The sequence below is a fragment of the Leucopleurus acutus genome, assembly GCF_964270905.1.
Source record: "Leucopleurus acutus genome assembly, chromosome: 16".
NCBI classification, from domain to species: Eukaryota; Metazoa; Chordata; class Mammalia; order Artiodactyla; family Delphinidae; genus Leucopleurus; species Leucopleurus acutus.
This window is the reverse complement of record NC_139158.1, coordinates 39,872,075-39,899,055: the sequence shown is the minus strand read 5'-3', so window position 1 is coordinate 39,899,055 and position 26,981 is coordinate 39,872,075. Positions and strand designations below refer to the sequence as shown.

Below are 26,981 nucleotides of genomic sequence, written 5' to 3'. Positions count from 1 at the left end.
GGGCAGGGGGCTGAGAGAAAAACGTTCTTCCCTTTTTAAGAAGGGGAGGGGGGAAAGACTGAGACGTTAAATTCTTTTGCAAACATTCGTGCCGAAGGAAGGGCTGGAACAGGCAGCCCCGGCCGCCGGAACCGGTCGGACAGGTAGCGAGCTTGTTGACACCGTTATGTTGCAGGGCGCATGCTCACTCCCAAGTTTCCTGGTGCCTTTTCTATTCCACCTTATGAAACTTTTTCCTCGGCGTGGTCTCACCCGCGATTTAAGGCATAGGTGTCGCCGAGCCGGGAGGCTGGGAGTCGCTGGGCGTGCGGGGGAGAGGCCGGGCCGCGCCGCGGCGGGGGGCGGAGGGAGAGGGCCGGCCGGGCGGGAAGGTGGGCTCTGGCCGCGGGGAACCGGGGACCGAGCCGCCGCCGCCCCTAGAGGGGAGCAGCCGGGACGAGGGGCCGCAGTCCGGGGAGGGGGCCCCACGATGCCCAAAGTCTTCCTGGTGAAGAGGAGGAGCCCGGGGGTCTCGGTCCGCAGCTGGGATGAGCTCCCGGACGAGGAGAGGGCAGACACCTACATCCCAGGTGAGCGCCGCGCCGGGGCCGGGCCTGGGCGCCGGGTTCCTGGGGTGCGGGCAAGGGTGGCCTGGTCCCCTCTGCTCTACGGCCGAGGCTGGACTGTCCCCCCTCCCCCATGTCCCTCTTTCAAGGGGAGGAGTAAGTCACGGAGGCGCGGGAGGACCGAGAGTGAGAGGCTGGGAACCTGGGACGCCCTGCGCCCCCTTCCCCCTAGTGGGCGCCTCTAATTGCCCGGCGGCGGGACCGTTGGCTGCAGCGCGGGCCGGGGTGGCCCGGGAAGGGGGCTAGGGGCCAGTAGGGGCAACCCTCAGTCCCACGTCCTCGTGGGGTTGCACAGGGATGGGTCAACCTCTCCGGGGCTGGATGGGTCGAGGTCAGGCCCCCCGCCCCCATCCCAGGGAGAGGAAATTTGGCGCGCGGGTCCCCAGCCGCGCTGGGCCCTCTTTTCCTCGTGGGCGCTGTAACTGGGACTGAGGAGCGGCTCCCAGAACCCCGAGATCGCTCAGGAGGCCGAGTCCGGGGCTCTCTCGCCCACCCCCGCGGCGTTGCCCACTTGGCGAGGTGCCCAGGTCCGGGGCGGGGCGGCGGCGGCACCGCCCGCAGGTCAAACTGCCGCGGGCGCCCGGGCCTGACGCCGCGTGTCTGTGTGTCGGGGCGCGGCCCTCCCATGCAGTGGGCCTGGGCCGTCTGCTCCACGACCCTCCCGAGGACTGCCGCAGCGACGGCGGCAGCAGCAGCGGCGGCGGCAGCAACAGCGCGGGGGAGCCCGGAGGCGCGGAGAGCAGCTCGTCCCCGCGCGCCCCCGAGCGCGAAACCCCCGAGCCTGGCGATGGCGAGGTCCCCGGTGGACACCTGGCGGCGAAGCAGCGCCCGGTCGCCAGATCGAAAATCAAGGTACGATGTCGACTCTGCCCCCGCCGCCACCTGCACCACGCCCTGGCGTCGGGCTCCCAGGGCCGGCGCCTCTCCCTGTCGCGCCCGCCCGCGCGCCCCGGCACCCGAGCACCCAGCGCGCCCGCAGCGCAGCTCCTGCACCTGCCCCTGGGTCGCGGCCAGGGCGCCTCCCCGCGTCCTCCCGCCTGCCAGGTAGCCGGCCGCCCGCGCTGCTGCACCCCGGAGACTGGCTTCCCGCGCGGGCACAGGCCCTCCGCGTGGCCTCCGGAGCTGCCTAAAGGCTCAGGCACAGCTTCCTCCCCCCAGCAGTCCATTCTGTGCGCAGGGCCTGAGGAACACCCTGGCCGTCGGAGTTCCTGGAGTGGGAAAGAAGGGACCCCAGGCCCCGGGCTCCCCTCCTCTCAGGTGCAGTTCCTACAGCTTTGTGAATTCTGAGTTTCGCCCCCTTCCTCGAGTTCTGGAGGCAGTGGTGGTAGCTTGGCACACAGTGGGTCTTTCGCAATCACAACTATTCCCAGTGCCAATTATGAAGTGCCCGTTAGACACGAGGTCTGTGCCGGGCACTTTAAACTTGTGTTTGTCAAATCTTCTTGAATTATGTTCACGGATGAACGGATTCAACTGCAAATTGGCCTACTGCCCCGCCCCCAGTGGGTTGGAGTGCTTGCTTCCCTCTATCTTCGCGCTTCAGCCCCCACCCCCACCCAGCCTCCTGGAATTGTAGGCCACAGCTTATCCGGACGCCCATCTGCTCTTTGCTGTGTGGAACTGCCATGATTGCTTGCTCAAAGGTATCCGCTACCTCTAAGACTAAGCTGTCCCATTCCACTGACTCACGGACGGCGGGAGCCTGGGAGTGGCTTTTAGGAATCACAGAACCCCAGTTCCTAGCCAAGTGGGCCTTAGTGTGAGCCTTTTCGGGCTCCAGGCCCTTGGTGTAGGTGTTAATTCTTGGGCACTCCAGGGTGGTCCCGAAGCCCCCTGCCCAGGCACCGTGATGGGGCGGAAGCCCTAGGGTTAGCTGTGGATTGCCAAAGCCTCCTCCGTTACTTTTCCTGGGAGAGGTCTTTCCTCCCCTGTGCATATTCCTGGCTCCAGGGGCTTGGCTCCGTGGTGGGCTGGCGTGCATTTGGTTATCAATTGAGGCTAGAGGCTTGAGCCTGGAATCCTTAAGAAAGACACCTTTAAAGGATGCTGCGACTGGGTGTAGGCATCCTGCTTAGTGTTAAGTGCGCTGACGAGGTTCAAAGTCAGCTGATGGGAGGCTTTTCTGGGCCAGATGGGGTTAACTGGGAGGGACAATTTGCCTGAGGCCTGTAGCTCTGCCCTCCGGGAAATTCTACCAAGTATCCACTTGCATATTTATCATCCGCGGGAAGGACAATTTGCAACATTGTTTTCGGGTCCTCTATAGATACTTCACCCCTCTGTCCCCCAACTGCCCAGATTGCCCTGGAGACAAGGTGGCACAGGAAAATATCCAGTCTGTTAACCACCATTTTAGGAGATCTCTGCCACCCCAGGCAAACAGCTCCACTGGGGCCCTGGATTAAGGGAATGAATAAACCAATCTTATTCCCAGGATCCTTGTTTTGGTGCTGACGCCAGGGGTGGGGGGGAGGGCATAGAGTTTGCTCCTCAACCCTTAACAAGGTTTCCAGAGGAGTTTTTATTTGTTTACTGAGGCCGAAGTTCAGGTTCCCTCTCCTTCTCAGCTTCCACAAGACCTCCTGGGGTTAAGATGCTTCAAGCCTACAGAATCATCAGCTGTGGTATTGGCCATTTTCAAATGACTGGTCCAATTGCCCGTGAATTAGCACGTTGTGTAACTGTAGAGTTCTATGCCAAGTATGCTGAACTGTCTAAGAATTAGTTTCCTAACCATAAGAGGGGGAAGCCACTCAGGCATGATGCATGTTTTTCAGTGACTTGAAGACACTTACTGGACAGTTGGTTCTTAGGACCAGAGAAGGGCAGAGAGAAGCTACATCCCATCCAACAGTATGTAGTGCCTGCTGTGCACAAGGCAGCCAGGAGATAAAGATGCTGCCGCCCTGGTGTTCCAGAATCTTCTGACAGTAACGGTTAGGGCTCTAGGCTCTGGTTTAGTCCCTCTGGGCCTCAGTTTCCTCGCCTGTAAAAATGGGGATAGTAATGAAACAAGTAATGAAACCTCATAGAGTTGTGAGGATAAATGAGTCAAGCGTGAAACATGGTAGGTGTCCAATAACTCTAGCTAGAATTATTTGGGTTGGTGGAGAGACACAAATACTAAATTAATTATTAACCCTATTACAGGAAAGTGAATGCTCAACTAGAAGCACAAGCCAAGATGCAGTACATTCTGAGCAGAGGAAGGTTTCTTGGTGTGGATTTGAGGGCTGTGAGAGAAGGGGGAGAGGCACGCTTTAGGGTCGTATGGGCTGAGCCCAAAGCTTGAGTAAGGACAGGACTCAGAGCTGGAGGGAGGATGGGAAATGGGCCTGGGGTCAGGGAGAGTCAAGGTGAGGAACTGGACATGTAGCCAGGACAGGCTGTGATGGCAATGGGGCCAAGCCGAGAAGTGTGGGTGCTCCCGTGGGGGCAGAGGAGGGGCTCTGGAAGGTTTTTGAGAAGGAAAACCTCATTTGGGTCCATCTTACCAGCTGTGGTTGGGGATACATTATCTGTTCTGAGCCTCAGTTCTCTGATCTGCAAAATAGAGATAAGCGAATCGGCCTCTCCAAAGCATTGGGCAGATTACATGAGACAATGGAGGCAACACGCTGAGCAATTTCGTGTGTGTGTAAACTGCCCAGTGGGGAGTTAGCCGACAGTGACTCATAGCAAGTTTTGTTAATGTCCAATACTTTGTTGCCTACAGCAGGGACAAGGGATTTACCAACTGGATTGGCTGGATTTAAGTATTTTTAAAAAACCTACCCATTTGATATTTGGAAGGTAACATAAGCCCCATCCCTAATTCCCTGCCTGTTGACTTCAGTCTCCCAAGACAGAACTGGATGTCCCAATTCCCCCCACCAGTCTTGTAACTCACTGACCATCTCCTTGGCTGACCAGACTCTTCTTCTTGACTCTAGACCCACCAAAGGCAGGGAGCATTCCTGCTGAGCTTGTATTTTCAGCACCCGGTGCAGTAATGCCTGACTCATAGGAGGACATAAGTCAACATAGAAGAGGAATACAGGCAGGGAAGGAGTCAATAGCATCTGGGGGGAAATAGGAAGCAAGACAAAAGGGAAAAAAGCTTGGAATGGATGCTTGAAAAAGCTTAAATTAATTTAAAGGGGGAAAAAGGAATAGGAGAACAATGCAAGTGTTAACTGCAGCCAGCTTTTAAGTGGAATATAGGTGAAGTCGGTTTTTGTGGTTGGAAGGGTCTGAATGGATTTGTTGCAGAAACAGAATCCACTGTAGCTCGCTTAAGCAGGCAGTGGTTAATTATGGGGTACTAAATGCGCTAAAGAGAGACCAGGCTGAGCTCCTAGGAGTGACTCCCAGAGCCACACTACAGAACTGGGCTACCTAGGGAACTGCAGCCGCGGCCTCTTTGGTTGCTGTCGTGCATCACGATGCTTCTGCTAATGCAGGGTGTGAAACAATTGCCGCATACCTGCCTCGGCTCAATTAACTCAGGCCTGAAGTCAAATCTCCTGATGGTGCATGTAACTGGTGGTACCCCAGTCACATCTAAAGACCACAGATGCCAGGGATTCTGGGAAATGTAGTGTCTAGCTTTTGTAGCCTCTGCTGTACAGGAAGGCCCACCAGAGGAGCAGGAATAGAGGCTGAGCGTGTCCACCCACAGGATCTACTTCAGGGACCCTTATGTGGTCCAATCTCCTTATTTTTGTGGGAAGAAAGGTAAAGCCAGAGAGGTTTTGTTGAGTTCGTCACAGGTACTAGTGGCAAAGCCCAACCCAAGGCTCCTTATTCTTTAGCGTTGTTGTACTGCATCGTGGAAGCCACCTTTGACGCCTTAGCCATTAGCACTGACAGCCTGATATGAAGGAATTGAAGCAGTTTCTCACCGTGACATGAGACAAAACCACAGGGCTCATCCCTGCCTCTCCCACACGTCATGCCCAGACCCATGGGCCTGTCCCGGGGAAGTGCAGGCACACGTTTTGCAGACAACAAGTCCCATCAGAATCTCGGTGTGGGCACCTACAAGCCCTGTGGCCACAGGCGGGTTTCAGGTATTTGAAGCTGTTTCTTCTGGATGATTAGGATACGTTCCCTTCAGCATCTCTGCATTTGGGAAGGTTCTGCATTCTGCCATGTAGTGGAAGCTTAAGGAAGTAGTACGTAGGAGCAGGAGGGGAATTTTTATCCTAAAGGAGCTGGGGAAATACGCTTAGCATGTTTTGAGCGCTCAGGCATAAGCACACGTGTCACTGGAAATCTCGTCTGCACGGCCACCGGAAGGTAGCCTGCACTCACGGTAGCCTCCCACAGGAAATAGGACCATTAATTTAAGGAACTTGTCTGGTGGAAGCATCCACAGAAAATAAAGGATTTTTTTTTTCTTTTTTTCCTTTAGAAGTTGACAGGTAAGTGACCTTAGCCAGCTTTTGAAGTTGGTCAGAGGGCCAGCCCAGGTCCCTACCTCCCTAGATGCTCCTGAAGTCTTCAGCAGCTCTGATACAATGATGGGTTTGTTTCTGCTGCACAGGCCTGTTTTTAGAAGAACTAGAGGGGAACTTTGTGTGTTTTTTAAAATGAAAGCCGAGATCCTGCAGAAAACAGGACAGCAAATAAGAAAGCGCCAAGCTTCAGGGTTGGGGAACTGCTATCTCTCTTCATCTTTCTTGCCCTGAATTAATCTCCAGTTAGTTAATTAATCTCCAGACTGATGTCACCTCCCATCCTCGTGGTAGCTTCCTCACTTCAGTAATAAGCCTTTTGGAGAGTTAATTTTGGATTAAGGATGAGACTATTAAGCTTTTGCTGAGTATAACAGTGTCTGGAGCGGTATACTGTAATTGAACACATTAATACTTTCCATATCAAAACACGAATATTGACACCAAATGGGTAGCTTCCACTTTTGTTGCCAAGGGAGATAGGAGCGAATGTTGGTTTTCAGAGCTATTTGGATTTCAGAGTCGCAGATGAAAGACTAGGGGCTAGTGACGCACACTGAAGGTTGGTTCCCTTTTTCTTCCATCAGTGAGAGAAAAACTCAAAAGACAAATGGAGAAACAATGGGTTTTGACCAATTACCTTTTATTTAGGATCACAGGACTCTGGAGCTTGTCGAACTCTAAGCGTTAGCATTTACTGCAGCAACCAGTCTTGTTGTTTTTTCTTTTTTGGCCGTACCTCACGGCTTGCAAGAATCTTAGTTCCCTGACCAGGGATCGGACCCGTGCCCCCTGCAGTGGCAGCGTGGAGTCCTAACCACTGGACTGCCAGGGAAGTCCCTAGCACCCTTTTTTTCAAAAAAGCACCCTAGTCTTTTTAAAGTAGCTTTTCTTATTTAATTCCTTAACAGTCTCAAGAGGCAAGTATCATTATTGTCCACATTTTATGGGTGATGAAATTACGGCTTAGAAAGGTTGAGTAACTTGCCTACTTCCCAGACTGTAGGTGGTAGAGCAGGATTTGAACTTAGGAAAAGAGCTCATCTAGTCCCATTTTATTATTTTTACATGTGGGAAAGTATGGCCCAGGGATATTAAATGACATCACACAGCCATCCAGGTCTAGGTTTTTATTTGATCCTCAGCATTTCTTGTCTCTCCACCCCACACATTTTGTGACCAGGTGACAAAGATGTAACTAGTTTTGGTCTACGCCTTGCAGAGTAGAGTAACAAGGTAGTTGGTTAACCCTATTTTGGACTTCTAGGAAGTAGAGTGGTAGGTGTAAGCCTGTGTAAACATAATAAAGATGGCCCAGTGAGCAGACAGGTGACCCGAGGAGAGATTGCCGGTTGTCCGGCACATGGGGCATCATTTCAGGAATAAGGGTTGTCTTCTGTATCATGCTGCCCATCCTGGGAGAGAACACGTAGAAATGTGGCAGCTCTGGTGTTCTAGAGAGAATGTGATACATCTCTCACCGTTCCAGTGTTCTGTTGCTGCTTCACAAACAACCCCAAATTTAGCAGCTTATAACACTTTATTATGACGTCTTCTAGTTCTGCGGATTGGCTGGGCTCAGCTGGGTGGGTCTTGCCTGGGGTTTCTCTTGTGGATGCAGTCAGATGACAGTGGGGTTGGAGTCTCCTGGGGGCTTGAACATCCAGGAGGGCTCACTCATGTGACTGGCAGTTGGTACTCTTGTCCTTTTCTAGCTACTTTATTATATGGTTATACCATCTTTTTTTTAACAAGTCCCTATTGATGGGCATATAGGTAGTTTCCAGCTTTTTGCTATCACAGACCAAATTTCAAGGCACATGTGAAGTACACTCTGTGGATAAATTTCATGTTTAGGAATTTATCCTCCAAATATTTTTCTGAGGAATTTCTCCTTTTTTTTTAAAAAAAAATTGATGTGTAGTTGATTTACAATATTGTGTTAGCTTCAGGTGTACAGCAGAGTGATTCAGTTATACATATGTCTATATACATATATGTATATGTGTGTGTATATATTTCAGATTCTTTTCCATTATAGGTTACTACAAGATATTGAATATAATTCCCTGTGCTATACAGTAAATCTTTGTTGTTTATTTTATATATAGTAGTATCTGTTAATCCCATACTCCTAATTTATCCCTCCCCCCATTCTTTCCCCTTTGGTAGCCATGTTTGTTCTCTTTGTCTTTGAGTCTGTTTCTGTTTTGTAAATAAGTTCATTTGTATTATTTTTTAGATTCCACATATAAGTGATATATAGTATTTGTCTTTCCCTGTCTGACTTACTTCAGTTAGTATGATCATTTCTGAGTCCATCCATGTTGCTGCAAATGGCATGATTTCATTCTTTTTTATGGCTGAATAATAAGGACTCTCACCTTTCTAACGAAGGAAGTTTTCCTTCCTCTGAAAAGTGAACAAGTCTGGCAGAAGCTGGCTTCGTCAGCCATGATCTTTTTGCTGTTGAATTAACCCTCCATCTTCTTTTGAAAAGGCCCTCTTCAGACGTTCTGGCTATAATTCATAAACGTCTGGAGTCTGGATTGGTCAGAAATACATTTATAGTTGGCGAACAACCCTTCATGGGCTGGAGGGTGCACTTTATGGCAATTCTCTACATGAGCATTTTGTGTTGACTCAGTTTTCCATGTTGTGAAAAGTGGAGAAATGGCAACACTGCGTTTGCTGAGGCAATTGGAGATCTTTTATTTTTGCTCTGAGAAAACCAGAGGGAAGTTCCCCAGAGAATGGGGTGCCCTCCCTCTCCAGTCCCCTCGTCTCATTCCCTCTTTCTCCCCTGTGTTAAAAAGCTTTCTGTATCTCTCTCAGTCAGATGATCCACTGACCCTGAACTCCCTTAAATGGTCACTGATCTCCATCCCCTCTGCCCTCAAAATTTTTATTCTTTTCAAACCAAATAATGCCAGTGATTTGAGATTTCCATCCTGGACTGTAATAGGAGGTATTCATGTTACATGCTGAGCATTTTAAAAATAGGAGTTTACCAAAAGGATTAAAGTAAACAAGGGTTCAGGTTGGAACCATAGGTGGCGAGTCCTCGGGCACATGGTGCAAGACTTCCAGAAGACAGTTCTAGCTTTCTTCACGTTTTTCATCAGAATTACCAGGTTCATGTGCCTCTGTTCTATTTCATTAGCCGCACTACCTCTCAAATGACCTTTATCCTGTGTAGACTTGGCCTTCAGAAGCTCACGGCACTTTGTTTGCCAAGACCTGGGCCATATTTAGTCTCTTCACATCCCTTCAAGGGAGGCAGTGACTAGAATGGGGACTGCGGATACGCAGGAGACCATGACCTGTCCTGTGATAGGAGAGCCTTGGGCACAGCTGGGTCTCCCTCAGGCCCTGCCAGGCCCCACCCCTTTGGGGGGCAGAGGTGGGGTATGAGGCAGGAGGGTCATCAGACTCAAGCCCTGTGGTTGTCCTCCTGTATCTTCCAATGCGCCCACCCTCCCCCCGCCCTCTGACAGTCGTTGGGGGCCCTGCCCTTCTCTCCTCCCTCAGCTCTGTTCGTCAGCTACTCTCCAGGGCTCAGGCTGGCCAGGCTGGACTACACACAGTCCCCCTTTTCCCAGCGCCCCCTCTGGGATATTCCTTGCCCTTCCCCCATCTTCTTCATCGTGGCCTGGCTGAGATGTTCACCTCTCTGGGTACACTTTCCCATGCGCCCACTGTCTGGGCTAGGCTCCGCTCCCAGCCACCCCTTGCACCTGGGGCTTCCCAGATGGCAGTGGCCTGTTGCCCGGTCTGCTCTCCGACTAGACTGGCAGCTTCTTGGGGACAAGCCATCCTGGTGCTCTGAGCACAGGCCCCGTCTCGGATCAGGCACACGTCAGTGTCGGCCGAGACTAAGGTGGAGCAGTGAGAATGAACTGGTGGAGGGGGCTGACTGGAAAGCCCTGTGCTGGGGTCTTCGCCTCCTGCCACCTGTGAGCCATTGCCCACCAACACTTTCTGACTGTGCAGGGCCCTCACGTGCACTTGGGGCATGGGTGGGGGGTGGGCAGGAGCCTGCGCGAATGCTTGCTGGCTTCCGCAAGGCGTTTAGTTGAGGAAACGTTCGTGCCTGATGGAAGCCTCTGGAATGAGTTGGAATAAAGTCCTGAACCGTGTGAGGGCCAGCCCCTCACATCTCAGGTGTGGTCCATGGACTGCACGGTGGCATCTCCTGGGAGCTGTCTAGCAATGCAGCATCCAGACTCCACAAGACCTCCTGAATCAGAATCTGCACTTTTTTTTTAAAATTTTATTTATTTTCGAATTTTATTTTATTTATTTTTATACAGCAGGTCCTTATTAGTCATCCATTTTATACACATCAGTGTATACATGTCAATCCCCATCGCCCAATTCATCACACCACCACCCCCACCCCCGCCGCTTTCCCCCCTTGGTGTCCATACGTTTGTTCTCTACATCTGTGTCTCTATTTCTGCCCTGCAAACCGGTTCATCTGTACCATTTTTCTAGGTTCCACATACATGCGTTAATATATGATATTTGTTTTTCTCTTTCTGACTGACTTCACTCTGTATGACAGTCTCTAGATCCATCCACGTCTCTACAAATGACCCAATTTCGTTCCTTTTTATGGCTGAGTAATATTCCATTGTATATATGTACCACATCTTCTTTATCCATTCGTCTGTCGAGGGGCATTTAGGTTGCTTCCACGACCTGGCTATTGTAAACAGTGCTGCAATGAACATTGGGGTGCATGTGTCTTTTTGAATTATGGTTTTCTCTGGGTATATGCTCAGTAGTGGTATTGCTGGGTGGTATGGTAGTTCTATTTTTAGTTTTTTAAGGAACCTCCATACTTTTCTCCATAGTGGTTGTATCAATTTACATTCCCACCAACAGTGCAAGAGAGAACCTGCATTTTAACAAGACCCCCAGAGGATTCGTGTGTGCACTGAGGCTTGAGAGGCACTGGTCTTAGGGGTACACAGACCAGTTTGGGCAGGGGCTGCAGTGGCTGTAGAAACTCATCAGGGACGGAACAGGTGAGCTGAGGCTTGGCAGAAGGCAGTACCCCAGTGGATGAAAGGAGGGTGTTTGAGACAAGGAAGGTGTTAAGCCAGGAAAAGACCAACCCTTCTTGCTAATAATGTTTGTCTGAAAATTAAGTTTTTTAGGTCCTTTTATGAATAGAATTTTGGCAGAACGGTTGGATCCATCTTCTAAAGGATCTGATAACTAGGAAACGTTTAATGAATGTATCAGATCTCGTGTTTTTCTTCACACAGTTAGAGATTCTGTTTCCTTCCTTTGAGGCAGCAAACACGGTTGACAGAATGAACCAGGCAGTCCAGAACCTGGGATTTGGTTATAGTTTTTCTGATAACAAAACTGTGGGATCCTGACCAAGTCACTTCCCGAGATGACCGTCTTATTTGTTCATGATTCTGGGTCAGGAACTGGGGCACGGCTGGGCTAGGCAGTTTTCCTCTGGGCCGGGTTTGTTCACTCAGCTGGTGGCAGCCCTGGCTGGGCTGGAAGGTCCAGTGAGTCTTTATTCATACCTGGCACCTCATTGCTCCTCTGCATGGCTGCTTGGGCTTCCCCACAGTATGGTGGGCTCAGGCTTCCTCATGGCTGCTGGCTTCCAAGAGGGAGGATGCAGAAAAGCTGCACCGTTTCTTAAGATCTGGAACTGACGCAGGCCCTGCCCAGATCCAGGGGGAGAGGAGACAGTCTCTTGGTGGATGCTGGCCGGGAGGAAGGAATTGACTGTGGCTGTCTTTGCGGGCTCTGTGATGTTATCAGACCTAGACTCCTCTTTCCTTTCTGCTCTTCCATCCTCAGCACTGGCTTCCGCCTTGGGTCCGAGGGGGCTGTTGCTCTCCCGAGCAGGAAGGAGTAAATCAGGGGAGAGGGCACCATCCTTCCCCTTAGAGAGTGTATCTCACCAGCCAGGTGGTGCCACCCGCAGGACTTGCTGTGAGGCTGGGAAACGCAGGCGCGTAGCTGGGGGCGGGGCGCCCAGCTGGTAATCAGAGGTCTGTCCCGAGGACCAAGGGGAGCATGGGTGTGTGGGGGGGGTGCAGGAGCCCGAGTCAGGTCCAGCCTAGACGCACCAGGCAGTGGGCACGCCGCCCCACACGGGTCCTCACCCCTCTCTCTGTCCCAGTTCACCACAGGCACCTGCGGCGGCGATGCGGCGATTCACACCTGCGACCTGTGCGGCAAGGCCTTTCGCCTGCAGCGCATGCTCAACCGGCACCTCAAGTGCCACAGCCAGGTGAAGAGGCACCTGTGCAGTTTCTGCGGCAAGGGCTTCAACGACACCTTCGACCTCAAGAGGCACGTGCGCACGCACACAGGTGAGGGAGGGACGCGGCCAAGAGCCCCTGGACTTTCCCCGCAAGGAACCCAGTCGGGAGCCTGGGGCAGAGTTATGTTTCCGGAAGAATCGCGGGGCGGGGTGTTTGGGGTGGGCCGCCCGGCTCTGCCACCTGCCATTGGTGTCCCCTGGGGCCCGCGCGCCGCTCTCAGCCTGTTCTCGCCTCGGTGAGATGGGCAGCGCATCACTGGCCGGAAGTGTCCTGGGAGCTGTGATGCCCACTCGGTGCAGCCCTCGGGCCGGGCTGAGGGATGGAATGTGGTCCCCCTGGTCCCTCTGCTGGTATTTTGTGCTCCTTTCTCAGGAAGTGAGTCTGTCTCAAAATAGCATCACGTGGCTTCCTCCTGAGAGCTCAGAAAGAGAACACGCAGCTGACTTAGCGCTGCCCGAGCCTCCTGCGGGGGCGGGTGGGCAAGTGTCACCCCCACCCTGAGCTTTACTCAGCGCGGGTCTGGGTCCTCACCAGCTCCCTTCCACAGACAGCCCTGGGGCGCCGGTTGGCCGCCCTCCCGCCCCCTCTGGCTGTTCGTAGCCTCGGTAGTTTTGTCTAGGAAACACCTGGCCTCCAGGCTGCTCCTTGAGGGCCACACCTGTGCCACAGCGATCCCTGGAGGAGAATTCTAAGATGCCATCTTCTTGCTAAAAAAACCTTCTCCAGGGCTTCCCTGGTGGCGCAGTGGTTAAGAGTCTGCCTGCAGATGCAGGGAACATGGGTTCGTGCCCCAGTCCGGGAAGATCCCACATGCCACGGAGCGGCTGGACCCGTGAGCCATGGCCGCTGAGCCTGCGCGTTCTCGCAACGGGAGAGGCCACAACAGTGAGAGGCCCGCATACCGCAAAAACAAAACAAAACAAAACAAAAAAACCTTCTCCAGCTCTGGGCAAGACAGAATCCAAACTCTACATCTTGATGGGCTCCATGTCAAGCCCCTCACAGTCTGGGTCCCATCTTCAAATCCCCGTCCTGTCCCAGCCCCTCCCACCCCATCCCACTCCATCTTTTCATCCCACCCATTTCATCTCATCTAAATCCATCCCATCCTAACTATTCAGTCTTGCCCTGGTGCCACGTACTCTCCCTACAACCTCATAGAATTTACTAATTATAGTCCCGCTGATCCCATCAAGCTCTTTCAGGGTTTAGGGTTTCCCTCAGCATTTTGGGGGTGGGGTGGGAAAATGACCACTCCTCTCTCTCAGGTCCCCAGCCGCCACACAGGGCCCTTCTCAGATCCTCTGTATTCAGATTTCCTTTAAGCCCTTATCACACTTTTTTGTTCTTAGAGTACTGGCCATGAGCTTCCTCCCTGGCCTCAGAAGGGTGTCCTCCACCCTAGAGAGTGGACTGGCATACTAAAAGGTTTTTCTTTTTCCTTTAAAAAAAACTTTTCTAAAGTGAAATTTTCATTTAAATGTAACATACATCCAGCAAAGCACACAAACCATAAGTGCATAGTTTGAGGATGCAGGACTTCTTACAAAGCGAACACAAGCATATAACTGGCTGGAGTATTTCCAGCCCCCATAAGACACTGCCCCCTCCCTCCTGCCCCCTCTGGTCACTGTCACCTTCCCTCCAAGAGGCACCAGTAGCCTGACTTCAGTAAAAGTTTGACCTCTGTGTGGCCAGGCTGACACCTGGGTTGGGGCAGGGAGAATGCTTAGGGAGATTGATGGTCCTGTGTGATTAGGGAGGGTCCTATAGAGGGTGAAGGGTCCTGTAGGTGGTGGAGGGTCCTGTGGGTAGTAGAGGGTCCTGTGAAGGGTGGGGGTCCTGTGGGTGACGGGGGGACCACTGGTTATCAATGGACCCATTACGTGACTGCAAAGCTGGGCTTATAGGCAACTGACCCAAGGAGCTGGAGGAAATTGGGGACCACTCATGCCGTCATTTGTCGTTGGTTGTCCTGGAGAGTTTCTCAGCTTTTCCTCTCTATCTGAGGGTGTCCTTGAGGGCATGGCCTATTTCTTCTGCAACTCCTCACCTGGTGGGCTCTGTGGTCACTCCCCCACAGAGTGAAGGGGGCTTGGGGAGCATTGTGGGCTGTTGGTACCTTCAGTTGGAGTAAGCTGCCTCATCTGTGACTGAGTTAATTCTCCATTAGTAGAACTATTAGGGACTGACTGCTCTCAGGGAAGAGTTTGTAAGAGTTTGCACTGAGTTGGTCACACAGTGGTTAAGCGCTCTGGATCTGAGCTAGCTGATTCTGCAACCTTGTGGAAATTACTTATCTTTTTGCCTTAGTGTGTCCATCTCTAAAATGGGCATGGATTTATTACCTATCACCTAAGTGATGGCTGCGAGGTTTCAGGGCAAGAATGGCATATAAAGTGCTTCACAAATTGTAAGCACTTAGTAATTATGAGCTATTAGTGGTGGTAAATGTTGAAATAGTTGGCAGAGTTTTCCTGGGGCCCTGCGGGGTGGCAGGCTCGAAGACTCACCTCTGTGCTTGTGGAGAGCTCAGCCAACATAGGGAGAAAGAACCCAAACCCCTGACTGTGACCCAAGGAAACCAGCAGGTGTGCCAGACAGAAGAAAAAGTGGCGAATGCTGGTGGGGAGGCCCGGAAGGTGCATTGTTGCTGGCAGGGGCACCAGGGAGGCTTCTCAGAGGAGGTGTCCTTGTGGCTGAGCCTTGAAGAGTGAGCAGGATTTTCACAGTTGGACGGGGAGGGAAGGGCATTGCAGATGGGTAATGTCTTAGTTTGGGTTCCCCCAGAAACAGACCCTGACACGAGGATTTGGGTGAAGCCATTTATTTGGGAGATGGTCCCAGGGGCACAGTGAGGGGATGAGGAGAGGAGACAGAGGGAAGGAGACTCAGTGAGAGCTAGTTACTTACTGCGTGGGTTACCACTGGGAGCAACTGGGGCTCAAGCCCCCTGGGGGTCCCCTGAATGCACACAGTGCACCCCAGAATTGCTCCAGGGGCAGGAAGTGGGGCATTTATCCATCAACTCCCATCCTTCCTTGTTTGGGGGTCCATCCTGGGACCCTCTGCTCCTAGGCACTTCCTCCCCGAAGCCCCTTGCAGACCTCACGTTTCCGGGGAGCACCATTGGGCAGGAGCGGCAGGAAGCCACTGGCCTCCTGGGACTGTCCGAGCCGGCCTGGTGGGAGGCTGAGGGGTTCGGTGGGGGGGAGCAGTGTCTGCCAGGGCGAACGAGGCTTAGCGGCCGGGGGGCGCGGGGGGGGCGTTGGCAGAGGCGGGAGAGCCTGTGGAGGCTTGCACAGCTTCCTCAGGTGGTAGCGAGCTCAGAGTGGTGGCTTTTCTGCAGGCCAGGCCCTCGGCTTTATCCTGTTGTGTCCAACAGCCCCGAGGAGCCCCGAGCCCTTGTTACCCGCAGTTCACAGGTGAGGAGCTGGGCACGGCTGGTCTTCCTGAGTCCAGGTCCCCCGCTTTCCACAGGCCCCTTCTCTGTCTCTGCCCCTCAGTACTGTGCTCACTCAGCGTTCTTCCCAAGGCTGGGCCTTACTTACCAGCCGCCCCGGTTCAGTTCCTAGAAGCCAGCCTGCTCTGCAAGAGGCGAGATAGAGAGGAACTCGGGCCGGGCACAAGCCGCACCCTCCAGCCTGGGCTTTACAGTGGGTTGCTGAGGAGTCTGAGCATGTGTTCAGTGGTGCCAGCATGTCCTCTGGCCACAGAGTGAGCAGAAAGGGGGTGGCCTGCACCCCGCCCCACCCCCAGGGCCCTGGGCTCCTTCATCTCCTACTCCTCAAACATGAGACTTCTAGTGACTCCTAAAGGAGGGGCTGAAAATCACCGGGTTGCTGAATAAAAACGCCTTCCACCTGAAGCTTCCCCAAAGGACATCATGTACTTTATCCCACGAGGGGCGAGGCTGGCACTCAGGAGGCATTTAGGACAGGAACCCTGCAGCCTCTCTGCGCACGGGGAGCTCTGGGTCCGCGGAGGGTGGCTGGTCCGATTGAGATGTGTGGTTACGTGTAAAACAGACACTAGATTTCAAAGGCTTAATGCAAAATAAGAACGTAATGTATATCAATTTTTAATGTTGATTTCATGTTGAAGTGGTAATATTTTGAATATATTGGGTTAAACAAAAGGTATCCTTAAAATAATTTCACCTGTTTCTACTTATTTTAATGAGGCTACTGGACATTTTAAAATTACAAAATGGCTTGCATTTTAATCTCTGTTGGATAGCTCTAAGGTCATTGAATCTACAGTTAATGATTTAAAATTTTTTTTATTATAATTTTGACGCTTAAAGTGACCAACAAATAGCATTATGGAAATGTCTTGAACCTATTTTCCCTCTGGTTCATTTTATTTATTTAATTGGCCGTGCCTCGAGGCACGTGGGATCTTAGTTCCCCGACCAAGGATCGAACCCGTGCCCCCTGCAGTGGAAGCGCGGAACCCTAACAATTGGACAGTCAGGGAATTCCCTGTTTCGTTTTTGTTTTGTTTTGGTTTTTTTGGAGTATAATTGCTTTACAATGTTGTGTTAGTTTCTGCTGTACAATGAGGTGAATCAGCTCTATGTATACCTATATCCCCTCCCTCTTGGACCTCCCTCCCACCACCCCCCATCCCACCCATCTAGGTCATTACAGAGCACCGATCTGAGCTCCCTGTGCTTTATAGCAGGTTCCCACTGGCTATCTATTCTACACGTTGGTAGTGTATATAAGTCAATTCTAATCTCCCAACTGTAGAGATGTGGATGGACCTAGAGTCTGTCATACAGAGTGAAGTGAGCCGGAAAGAGAAACAAATATGTATATTAATGCAGATATGTGGAATCTGGAAAAATGGTACAGATGAACCTATTTGCAGGGCAGGAATAGAGATGCAGATGTAGAGAACAGAGATGTGGACACGGGAGGAAGGGGAGGGTGGGACGAATTCCCTGGTTTATTTTCTGATGGAGATGTGCCTCCAGGTAATAATGACCAGGAAGAGGGGTCAAAACATTGCTGACAAACTGGCTGGTGGCAAACGGAAAAAAGGGCCCCAGCTCTGGGGATGCCCCTCTGCAGGGGCTGGAGGGACAGGCCTGGCCTCCTGGCACCAGAGGCCTGCCCTGCAAGCTCTGAGCTCTGTGCAAAAGGGATAATCAGTAAAAAGAGCAAACATCTGGGCTCCTCAGACCTTTCTGTAGTTCATGTGTACCACCTCACTGGCTCCAAAAGATCTCACCAGAATTCTGGGAATTCGGTTTTGCCTTTGATGGAGACGTGAATGTTGGATTTTGGCTCTTGACAATTACAAGTAAATGTTGTGTTTGGACCAGAAGCAAAGATGTGGACAGTGTTCTCACAACTACAGTAGGCAGACGAGTGAAGGTTATGGTTGCTCCCAGTCCGGTTGGGCCAGACCATGACTAATTTGAAGACTTACCTGGGATCCCAGGACCCTTCTTTTGAGAACTGCAGCGACAGTGTTGATGAGGTGGGCAAAGACGGTGGGACCGGGGATCGGGATTAATCCCCTCCCCCATGTCTCCTCCTGAGAGAGCGGGGCCTCTAAGGAAAGACTCAGAACACGAGGAAACTTCTTGGAAAAGGTCCAGGGAAACCGGAGCCTGGAAATGTCTTACCTTAATATCCAAGCAGATGAAAGAAAAGATTAAGACTTCTTTTCTGGATATGACTTCACCAAGGAAAGAGTAGATCAGAGGGGTGTGTGTGTGTGTGTGTGTGTGTGTGTGTGTGTGTGTGTGTGTGTGTGTGTGAGAGATGGGGGAGGGGGAGCAGCAAATGACACCTGAGTCCAGATTGGAAGAGAGAAACTGGAACAGAAGAAACTCGGTTAACATTTTGTGAAAATACGTCTGCAAACGAGTGGCTGTTTTCAATCCAAATTGACTTAGGTTGGGTTCCCTAGAAGCAGATTCTGAGATGGCGATTCTTATAAACCGATTTATTGAGGGAGATCTCTTGGGAGAAACCTGTGAGGGAGGGGAGAGCAGGACAGGGTAGCTGGGATGTGGCCCCAGCTTGATCCCACCAGGGCCCTGGGGTGTGACTGGCGCTACAGGCCTGTCCTGTCCCCAGGCAAGTGGGGGACATTTCTGTGCCCATGTGAGTCAGAGGCTGCCTTTCCCCTGGGTGGGCAAGTCACTTGCCCAGTGCCTGTTCCTTGGAGAAGGGGACATCCAGGAACTGTTAGCTGCCAACATAGGTGACAGCTGGGGAGTGAAGTACTGGCCCAGAAAAGGGGGTCCTGATGGGGGACCGAGAGGGTCCACTGCACGCATAATAGAGGGAATTGCTCTATTTAAGTGGAGTTGACAGGGTCACTGAGGCCAATGTGTGAAATTACGGCTGTTGACCCACCTCAGGACAAAATAGAGCCGGGGGTGGGGGCGGGGGGAGGGATGAGCTTTCAAGACAGGATTGTATGTTCAGTTCATAGCCCGTGAAAAACGTCACGGGCCTGGTTTTACAGAATATTCTTCTGGATTTGTTCACGTGTTTTAGGTTGAGCCAGCTGGCCATCCAGGGAAGGAGAGAGTTTGCTGGGGGCAGGGTGTGGGTGGGGGAAATCTGTCATTTAGATCCCAACAACCAGCAGGTGCCACACTCAGCACTGAGCGTCTCCCCCCTCGCTTCCCAGGGACCCCAGCGCCAGTGGCGCCTGGGGGCGTGGTGAACGTTTACTGAGGTGTCACGTGTGGTCTGGGCGTTGTTCCCCACCGTGACCAGGTGTGCCAGGCTCATCAGACAAGTACAGCTTGCATTGAATGCATTTTATTTTTCTCATATGTAAAGTGACTACTTACTTTGTAAAAGACTTCAGTCAATATACAGACTACAGAGGAGAAAACCTGCGCTGCTGTAACCAGTCGAAAAGGGCAAACACACGTGCGGGGTCCCCCGCTCGGTTTGTGAGGGCTCCAGGGGGGCATAACTCGGGTTGGTGATAACTTTACGACCCTGACTAGAGTAAAGGAGTTGGTTCGAGGTGCGCCTGCCATTCCTACGGAAGCTTCTGAGTTCCACGGAGGGAGGCTGAGGAATTCAGATCTGAGGTCTGGGCAGTGGGGAGGGGGCTCTGGCCGGAGCGCAGGGTCTGCCCTGCCCCCCTTGGTGGGGCCCTCGGGCCTTATCTTCCATCTGGGCCACATTGAGAAGGAGGAGAAGGCAAACAAATCCCATCTTGATTGAAGAAGAGGAAACAATGGTGTCTGTTTGGAGCCTACGGGGAAGGGTTGATTGGACTGGGAAAAATGCAGGCTGGGAGAAGTTTGGAGCGGGGCGGGTGGGAGAAAAGAATAGAGTTACCTCCACCCCGAGGGAGCTGAATGCTGCCTTGTAGGGTGGCCTCCTTCACTCACCAAACTCTCCCCTCTTTTACTTTGACTGACTTTTTAGCTACAAAAAATAATATTGAAAGGGAAGAATGAAAGAAAGAAAAAAAGAAGCCTCCTCTCCACGCCAAGCCCTAGTTCCACTCCTGAAAGCAAGCCACCACTTAATTTTTTTTTCCCCAGAAGTTTTTAACACACATTGCTTTTTTCGTGCACTATCTATCCTGAAGATTGTTTCCCATCTGCAGAGGTAGACATACATCACTCTTTTGAATAGTTGTCAGAGCGTTTCTTAATATGAGATTATGACGTAATTTCAAATGTGGAGGCGCTGTCATTTTTTTCTCTTGTCCCAAATGATGACACTTATTTACATTTTCAGGGTCGGTTTTTTCTTTCCTCCTTCCCTCCTTCCCTCCCTCCCTCCCTTCCTTCCTTCCTTCCTTCCTTCCTTCCTCTCTTTCTCTGTCTCTCTCTTTTAATTTTAGACAGGACTACCACAGATATTCTTGTAAATCCTTTGCCTACTTGTGTGAGTCTTTCTGTAGATAATTTCCCTGAAGTGGACCAAAGGGTAGACCCATTATGATGTTTATGGGGTGGTCATATTGCCTTCCGAAGAGTTTGTCCTAAATGTCCAGTCCACAAGGAGGCCTGCAGAGAGCTCCTTGCTGAAGTTCATGTTTGGATAAAGTTCAGTAAAGGAGACTTAGCTACAGCAAGCAGAGAGCGCCAATGACAAAGACTTTTCTTTGGGGCTGAGTGACATGAAGCTTGACTTGGTAGTAGGAATAGAACATCTGAAAAGAAGAGACCCTTTGTGATAACCCAACACACAGTATTTTCTGCTCGAGGTGATACAGACCCACAGCACAGTAGTCTGGAGGGTGGACGGGGAAGGAAGTCTGTCCCCTCCTCTCTCCATCAGCTGCCTAGGAACGACATTTAAAAAAAATTAGCCTTTAAAAAAATTATTTTTTTAAATTGAAGTATAGTTGATTTACAGTGTTGTGTTAGTTTCTGGCGTACAGCAAAGTGATTCAGTTATACATATGTGTATATATATTCCTTTCCATACTCTTTTCCATTATGATTTATTATAGGAAAAAATTATCCTTTTTATTGTAAAATAGATAATGAACAAAAAGGTGTACATATAGATACAGTTTAAAGACAGATAGTAAATGTTCACATACCCACCAGCCGGCCAGCTTCTGAATAGAGCGTGTTTGCGTTCTGTTGACCTGGATTGTAAGCTGTTGAAGCTGCATCCCATTGAATATTCAGTGTGTGCTGCATCCTTTGCTTGTGAGATCTTGGTTAATCCTCAGAGCAGCCTTACAAGGGGTATCAATTATTATCCCCATTTTACAGGTGATGAAACTGAGGTGTGGACTCAGTTAATGCGTGGCTGATGGGTGGTGCCTGGGTTTCCAGCGGCCTTGGACTCTGTTACTGTGTAGGTGTCAGTAGGTTAATGATGCCTGGTGCGGGGATGGTTCCGGGATCCCACTCCAGGCTCGGACAAGATTGGCCTTTGCTTGAGAGCGCCCACGTCCAGGATAGGTGAGGCCCAATGTCAGGGAGGCCTTGGTATCTGTCCCCCTCATCTGGGGCTCCTCCCTGGCCCCCGAGTTTGGGGGAGAGGAGGACTCCAGGAGGGAGGGACTTGTTCCCCAGCCCAGAAAGAGTCACCAAGAGGCGGCTGCTGGGTGACCATGCCTGCCTGCACCAGTGAGCGAGGGATGAATGTCGTGTTTGCAGAGCGGGGTGGGGAGGGTAGGTTTGCAAAAGTCAGAATTAACTGCGATAACTAGAGGTGTGGGGACCTCCTGTCTACCCCGCTCCACCCCCCGCAGTCATCCTCATCCTAGCCGTCATCTGCACGGCACAGGGCTTTGAAATCCTCTAGCCCTGGCTATCCAGGCTCTGCTGGGTGCTGTGCCCGTAGGATTCGGCTGAGCTGCGGAATGAAGAGAGGAAGGAGACGTGACCGTGCGAGTGGACTTGGCCCTGGCCCGATGCCCTCGGCAAGGGGCAGGGCTCAGGCAAAGCCATGCAGCCCTGTCCGCATCGCCTTCTCAGGTCACCGTTGGGAGTGGGGACCCCCAGGAGTAGGATTGGAAGCATCCACTTCCAGAATCCAGGTTAAAGCCTGGTGTCAGTGTGCTGGTTTCCCCACCGGTTGAGTTTGGATGTTTTAAAATAGTCGAGGGCTGTTTCCAGTCACCCTTGAAAGGAGCAGCTGGCCTCTGGGTGAATTTCTGTCTTGATGAGCTTTGGGTCTGAAGTCAGGTTGCTGCTTGATCAGCCAGAGGTGGTGGGAACCAGCTGCCATGTGGGTGCAGAGGCCTGGTTAACACAAAGCCCCTTGTGGCCCAGACATGCAACCTACGTGGTGTATTCCTTTGGAGAGGCCTCACGGCCCCTACGTTTGTAGAAAACTAGCCTCAAGATGTGACCTCTCTTTTTCCTGGGCCAGTAGGATTCATTCGTTCAAAAATTATTTACTGAGCACCTATTAGGAATTCTCTGCTGGTCCAGTGGTTAAGGCTCCACGCTTCCACTGCCGAGCGCCCAGGTTCGATCCCTGGTCAGAGAACTAAGATCCCACGAGCCACGTGGTGCGGCCAAAAACAAAATAATAAAATAAAAAATAAAAATGATTTACTGAGCACCTATTATGTGCCAAGTGCTGAGGATTATAAAGGAGTTTCTTTTAGCAGTTTTTCTGAAACATGTGGAATATAATACAGGCCTGCTTTCTGCGTGGGTGGGCTGGAGGAACACCCCACCACGCATTGAGCTAACACAATTCTTTTCACATGAACGTTAGAGGAAAGGATGGGAGCTTCTGGATGTGGACAGGAAGAAAAGTGGAAGCGACTCGATTTTTTCAGGTGGTTGAACGAGGGTGGGGGGAGTATTTTTTTCCATTTTGACTTCCTTTGTCATCTGTGTACTTAAAAAACTTTATGAACAGACATAGCTCTCCCGGCCCCCCACCACGCGTCACCAGTGAGGAACTGGGGACGTTTAACTTTGAAGAGAGGACTTGGGGGGGCCGGCTGCCTCAGACACCCCAAGTGCCGTCCTAAGGCTTCACCACGCGTTGCTTCAGACCTGTGACTCCAGCATAAGCAGCCTCAGCAGCACCTGGGAACCTGTGAGGAATGCAGATTCTCATCCCCACCCCAGAACCAGATCCGCCAGCAGGGGGGCCCGGAATCTGTGTTTTGACAAGCCCTCTAGGTGGTTCTGTTTCGGGCTCACATTTGAGAAACACTGCTTTCGCTTGGATCAGGACGTCTGGGGTGGGGCCCGAGGCTCTGCACTTCCAACAAAACACCACGGTGCTCTTAAAAAGGAATGAGACCAAGCTGTAAGCACCAATATGGGAAAATCTCCAGGAATATTTATTTATTTCTTGAAGTATAGTTGATTTACAATGTTGTGTTAATTTCTGTTGTACAGCAAAGTGATTCAGTTATATATATATATATATATATATATATATATATATACATTCTTTTTTTTGATATTCTTTTCCATTATGGCTTATCGTAGGGTATTGAATATAGTTCTCTGTGCTATACAGTAGGACCTTGTTTTTTACCCATCTTATATATAATAGCTTACATCTGCTGACCCCAACCTCCCACTCCATCCCTCCCCTAAGCCCCTCCCCCTTGGCAACCACTAGTCTGTTGTCTATGTCTGTGATTCTGTTTCTGTTTCATGGATAGGTTCATTTGTGTCATATTTTAGATTCCACATATAAGTGATATCATATGATATTTGTTTGTCTGGCTTACTTCACTTAGTATGATAATCTCTAGGTCCATCCATGTTGCTGCAAATGGCATCATTTCATTCTTTTTTATGCCTGCGTGATATTCCATTGTATATATGTGCCACATCTTCTTTACCCATTCATCTGTCGATGGACATTTAGGCTGCTTCCATGTCTTGGCTATTGTGAATAATGCTACTATGAACATAGGGGTACATGTATCTTTTTAAATTATAGTTTTGTCTGGATGTATGCCCAAGAGTGGGATTGCTGGGTAATTCTATTTTTCGTTTCCTGAGGAACCTCCATACTGTTCTCCACAGTGGCTGCACCAACTTACATTCCCACCAACAGTGCAGGAGGTTCCGTTTTCTCCACACCCTCTCTGGCATTTATTGTTTGTAGACTTTTAAATGATGGCCATTCTGATCAGTGTGTTACGGTGCACCAGGAATATTGTTAAGCGAGAAAAGTAGATTTTGAAAATACCTTTTGATAATAGCTTGCTTCCGTTAAAGCCAGGATAGTAAAATCATGATAAAACCCATTATTGCATAAATAAACTATTTAAGCATTTTAGAATGTGAATTTTAATACACCTGTTTTTCAATTTTTCACTATTCTTTCAGCAACTCGAACATTCTTGGGGAAAAAAAATTGACCATTAAAAAAACAAATAAAAACGTCTACATGGGGATGCACATTTTCCCTTTCACCTCAAGCTCCAACATGACTCCATGCAGCCCTGGTGGATCCTGTGCTTACTTAAATTTTTGATAACTTGTTCGTCATGGATTTTTTTGTATGTATTTTAATTTTGAAAATATTTATCTTGATTGATGTTTTCACATACTCTTAAATTTTGAGCCTAAAGCTTTGGGGATTACTGCGGGCACTGGTCCTCCTGGCCTCTGGGCTCTGAGATGCTCTGAGAGGTGGCAGCCCACTCTCTTCCACAGACCCCGAGCACAGCATTCACCCTCTCTGGGCTTCCGTGCTCATGGGACACTATATGCTTCCTTGAATCCCCCGCCGACTTTAGAGCCTGAGATACACCTACTGAGGTCTCCTTACCTAAGTTCCCGTCTCACCCTGTCGGGTGCCCACGGTGGGCATGGGCATGACTGTGTTTGATTGGCTGAGCTCCCTGCTCATATGGTACCTGTGGCCTCTCCCTCTGGAAGGCAGGCCCCACTCGTAGTAGCTCACTTTTAAAGCCAGCAGGAGATCTAGGTTGGAAATGGTTTCCTAACTGTAGCCGACGCTATCAGTGTCCCGTGACCCCTGCCATTTCTGGGCACACCCGTCCATGTCATGGCTGCCCACACCTGCAGCCCAGCCTGAGGATGACCTTGCTGGAGGCCACTCTACCCCAAGGCAGGCTGTACATGGTGGGGAGAGAGAACCTGTCCCACCCAGGGTGCTCTCCGCGGTGCTACTGGAGCAGGCGAACAAAGACTCCAGCTCCCGAGGGCCAGGGTAACTCGGAGGTGTGTGTTCTGCTCTGTCCTGCACCTTGTCTGGCCATGTGGACTCTGGTTGCCCACAGTGGTGACTGGCTGGATGACCCCTCTCCCCCTTGTCATCATCATCTTCCCTCCCCTGCAGGTGGGGAGTCACCTCCCACTTTTCATGGGGTCACCGCTCCTGAGGGCAACCTCCCAAATAACTCCTTTTCCAGTGAAACCCAAACTAAAATGAAAACAAGGTTTACTCTGCCCACTTTGAAACCCAGACATTAAGGCAGGCAAGTGGTGGTGTTTTGCTGTGTGCATTCTTTTTTATTATGTTTGCTCTGTGGACAGTTTTGTCTCCTGACTGAATCATTTTCATGTTTCTCATCCTTGGTCATGATGATTTTTTTTTTTTCCTCAGCCCCTGGCAACGATTTTTCTATTGTTTCTGAGAGTTTGACTTTTCTGTATCTAAGTGACACGACGCACTATTCGTCTTTCTCTGTCTGGCTCATCTCACTGAACATAATGTCCTCAAGGTCCATCCATGTTGTTGCAAATGGTAGGATTTCCTCTTTCTCCTGGCTGGATAATAATCCATTGTAGATATACACCACACCTCTTTTATCCATTCATTTATTGGTGGACACTTAAGTTGTTTCCATGTCCTGGCTATTGTGAATAGTGCTACAGTGGACATGGCTGTGGAGATATCTCTCTGAGATCCTGTTTTTATTTCCTTTGGATAAGTACTCACAGTGGGATTGCTCGATCCTATAGAAAGGTCTGTCTTTAAGTTTTCGAGGAACCTCCATACTGTTTGCCACAGTGGCTGCACCAATTTACATTCCCACCAACAGTGCACAAGGGTCCCCTTTTCTCCACACCCTCACCAGCATTTGTTACCTTTTGTCTATTTGATAATGGCCATTCTGACAGGTGTGAGGTGATCTCTCCTCTCTATGTGGTTGTGATTTGCATTTTTCTGATGATTGGTGATGGTGAACATCTTCTCATGTGTCTGTCGGCCCTTTGTACGTCTTTGGAAAAATGCCTGTTCGGTTCCTCTGCCCGTTTTCGAATTGTGTTGTTGGTTTTTTGCCGTTGGGTGGTGCAGGATGACTTTTAATGGCTTCATAGTGGGAGGCTCTGGCTGGGCTGTGACCAACCGGTGCTGTGTCTGCCCCTCACCCTGCAGGCATTCGCCCCTACAAATGTGACGTCTGCCACAAAGCCTTCACCCAGCGTTGCTCCTTGGAATCCCACCTGAAGAAGATCCATGGGGTGCAGCAGCAGTATGCCTACAAGCAGCGCCGGGACAAGCTGTACGTCTGTGAAGACTGTGGCTACACGGGCCCCACCCAGGAGGACCTGTACCTGCATGTGAATGGTGCCCACCCGGGCAGCGCGTTCCTCAAAAAGACATCCAAGAAACTGGCAGCCCTCTTGCAAAACAAGCTGACATCCACGCTCCAGGGCAATGCCAACCTGAGCGAGGAGGAGGAGAAGTAGGAGAGGGCGTGGATGCCAACGCTGCCACGTGTCCACAGATTCCCGGTCTTGAGGGCCCCCTGACCCACGGGCTCTTTCTAAGTCCAAGTGTTCCGTCCATCTCTCTGTCCTCTGGGGGCCTCTATGGGGGGCTCCGTTCCAAGGCTGTCAGTGATAACAGTGGCTTCAGGCCCCCGGTAACCCGTATCCTCAGGAACACTGTCACATGAATGAAAGCTTCTGGATGGCTATGATCACCGTCTGGGGTTTGGGTTTTTTTTTTTTTTTTTTTTTTTAGGATTTTCACACATGGAGGCAGGGGTGTTCTTAAGAGAGACACCCCTTGGAGAGATTGATATGGTGCCTTGAAATAAAAGTACTTCCACTTGAAATGCTCCTCCAGCAGGGAAAATGAATCCTATTATTCTGAAAGAGTTAGCAGGAATTATTTTAATAAAGGAAACGTCCTGGTGACATTTTCCTGATCAGAATGAAACAGGAGAGCGTTGACCTGTAGCTCCCTGTCCAGGGCATATCGTGGGAC

At 50.8% G+C, this 26,981-nt stretch overlaps 1 protein-coding gene across 1 annotated transcript; it reads left to right on the top strand.

Moving 5' to 3' along the window:
- The first annotated feature begins 457 nt into the window (after window positions 1–457).
- OVOL2 (ovo like zinc finger 2) lies at window positions 458–26,942 on the top strand. The gene is made up of 4 exons (XM_082856476.1): window positions 458–569; window positions 1,237–1,457; window positions 12,204–12,396; window positions 26,145–26,942. Exons 1-4 carry the CDS (start codon window positions 470–472, stop codon window positions 26,456–26,458), a joined length of 828 nt encoding a protein of 275 aa, XP_082712602.1. The 5' UTR covers window positions 458–469; the 3' UTR covers window positions 26,459–26,942.
- Window positions 26,943–26,981: the final 39 nt, after the last annotated feature.